At 48.3% G+C, this 2,695-nt stretch overlaps 1 protein-coding gene across 1 annotated transcript in view; it reads right to left on the bottom strand.

Moving 5' to 3' along the window:
* Positions 1-2,106, bottom strand: part of SNX9 (sorting nexin 9) — a 290,347-nt gene extending 288,241 nt beyond the window's left edge. Inside the window, exon 1 of the mRNA XM_011976425.1 lies at positions 2,033-2,106. Coding sequence (XP_011831815.1) covers positions 2,033-2,087 — 55 coding nt within the window. The 5' untranslated portion in view covers positions 2,088-2,106. The remainder of the gene's footprint in view (positions 1-2,032) is intronic.
* Positions 2,107-2,695: the final 589 nt, after the last annotated feature.

The following is a 2,695-nucleotide window of genomic DNA, read 5'->3' as shown; positions in this document are numbered from 1 at the left end:
ATATGCAGCTTCCCCAATGATTCCTGCAGATAACATCACTACTGTAGAAGGTTAAGATTGGTCTTTTGAGATGTCTTTTCAGGTTTTCTGCATGTCTCACACTGATAATGGCTCCACCTGGATCCCCAAGGGCTCCTGTGGTCCTACCTAGAAGCGACTCAGCTCAGGAGGACCATTTTCCACACCCCTCTGATGGCACCCCCAACCAATTGGCAGCAAGCATGCATTGCCTAGGCACCCCCACCCCTTTCCGCAAACTACCTTTGAAAAACCCTAGCCCCCGAATTCTTGGGGAGACTGATTTGAGTAATAATAAGAGTCCAGTCTCCCGTTCAGCTGTCTCTGTGTGAATTAAACTCTTTCTCCATTGCAATTCCCCTGCCTTAATAAATAGGCTCTATCTGGGCAGCAGGCAAGAAGAGTCCATTGGGTAGTTACATTATGAGGTTCTCTTTACTCTGATGGAGCTGGTAGATGGTACTTGGGTTCAACTGCTCTGAGTTTTTCTAGCTGTGGTCCATTGTTCCAAAGCACACATCCTGACTCTAGGGTGTCACTGGGGTCTGGTACAGGTAGTTAGGCATGAGCAGGGCGGGAGAGGGCTCTCCCCTACCCACCAGGAATGTCAGGTGATGGTCTCAGGTGATGGTGTGACAATGATCACACTGCCGTTCTAAAAGTGATTATTCGGCACCCTACGCCAGGGAGAGACAATCTCCTGAAGAGCCACAGCTGTTAACGTTAAAGTGTTAATTTAATGCAGGTGCCAGGGAGAAGCAAAAATCGCTTCCAGTAAAGTCTCAGTTATTGGGCTACTGAGCTCAGGCATTCGCGTTAAGCCACAAAATGGTGGAATATGACTTTCCGGGGGCCTCCACCGGAAAAGGGAGCGTGCCGCCTACAACTTCCTATACCCACTGTGCGTGCTCAGTTCCCAGGCGTCAGGACTGCTCTCTGCATGTGGGCATCCCACCCTAAGGGAAGAATTATGGGAAAGGGCTGCAAGATGCCAGAGGTGGGCCAGGCTATAAAGTCCAAGGATCAAATTTAAATGCCGCACTTGTTCTTCAAGTTGCCAGCTTGAGACGCTTCCAAGTAAGTGTACTTTCCTTTCTTTCCTGCTCTCTCTTGCTCTGAAACTTGCCTGGGTCTCTTTTTCTGCCTTGTGCCCCTCAGTCGAATTCTTTCTTCTGAGGAGGCAAGAACTGAGGTTGGTGCAGACCTGTATGGATTCACTGCCAGTAACTCGGACACCTTCCACCAGTAACAGGGTGAGTCCACGGGGGTTCGTGGCCTATTTTTAGCATATAACAAGTTTGTGAAGTGTCACCCATCAGCCTGCAACGATGCTACACAGGCTAACCAACACATCATGTTCCTTTGCTTTTGGCTGGAATTAAACAGTGTCACCATGGAAACACTGCTGATCTCTAATGACCAGAAGCTGAGATCAATGGATATTCATGTCCTTGATTTATAAGAATATTGGAGCATAAAATACCTATTATCTTATCATAGATCCTACAGGACCCATGAGGAGAAAAGAAAGAAAAGCAGTCCTATGTAAACCAAAAATAAAACTCAAAGCTTCCCCCTCCCCACTTCAAGTTTCCTACCTGGATCGAACCAATGTCAATCTTACTTGTATTGATTGATGTATTGTGTCTCCCCAAAAAGTATAAAAGCAAGCTGTACCCCGACCCCCCTGGGCACATGTCAGGCCCTCCTGAGGCTGTGTTACGGGCATGTCCTTAACCTTTGGCAAAATCAACTTTCTCAATTGACTGAGACCCGTCTCAGATATTCTGGGTTCACACCAAGTAGGTGAAAAGGTCAGGCACCCTGGCTGAAATTGCTGCAGTAGTTTTGGGTATTTTTCTCCCAGAAATTTTATAGCAATAATGCACTATAGTGTTCAAGACCTGCTTGCTTTTTAATTATCTATGGCTTAAGCATGTACTATTCTTCTGCTACTCTGCTCTGATTTGCCTAAAACCAAGGCATGTAGAGAAGCTGTGAAGGCGTTCCTCACCTGCCATTGCGTGTCTGTGCATCAGCTCCACACCTGGTGAGTATGTGGTCCTCATACTGCTGGGTGGCAGTGCAGGAGGTGTCTTTAGTGACATGTTGTTGTGTTGCCTTTTATGTGCAGGGCATAATTGATGAACCGGACTTGTCACATTCAATAGCCCCAGGAAAAGCTTTGTCCTGGATGCCTGCAGGGCTCCATGTCACAGGGAGGAGAGGAGCCATTTCTACCCTGTCTCTCTGATACTTCGGCATCCAGGGTCTCACTGACCTTGGGGCCAATTCCTGAGGATAGTAAACAACTCACCCAGGATGTGCCTTTCTTATTCAAAGGAACTCATCCAGCACCCGCACCCCCAACCACCTCTTTCATTGGTCCTCACACTCCAGGCCACCATTCACTGCCCTTATCATCTCAGAGCTGGGTGCCAGACTGCTAGGAACAGCCCCTATGCCCACGGCATGCTGAAATTATTCACTGTCCAGCTCTCAGCCTGCTGCCGCTGCCTGGCCCACACCTTCCTACGAAGGCACAATAAAGGTTCTTCTTCACACCTCACCCACCCATCCCCATGCATTGCGACCAACCTGGTGCATCCCTGTGTGGCCCTGCCTGGTGTGCCCTGTCTCCTGTGTAAACCAAAAATAAAATTAAAAGCCCCACAAC

The sequence above is a fragment of the Mandrillus leucophaeus genome, unplaced genomic scaffold, assembly GCF_000951045.1.
Source record: "Mandrillus leucophaeus isolate KB7577 unplaced genomic scaffold, Mleu.le_1.0 Scaffold166, whole genome shotgun sequence".
Taxonomy (NCBI): domain Eukaryota; kingdom Metazoa; phylum Chordata; class Mammalia; order Primates; family Cercopithecidae; genus Mandrillus; species Mandrillus leucophaeus.
The sequence above is the reverse complement of the archived record's forward strand: the minus strand, read 5'-3'. Positions and strand labels throughout refer to the sequence as shown.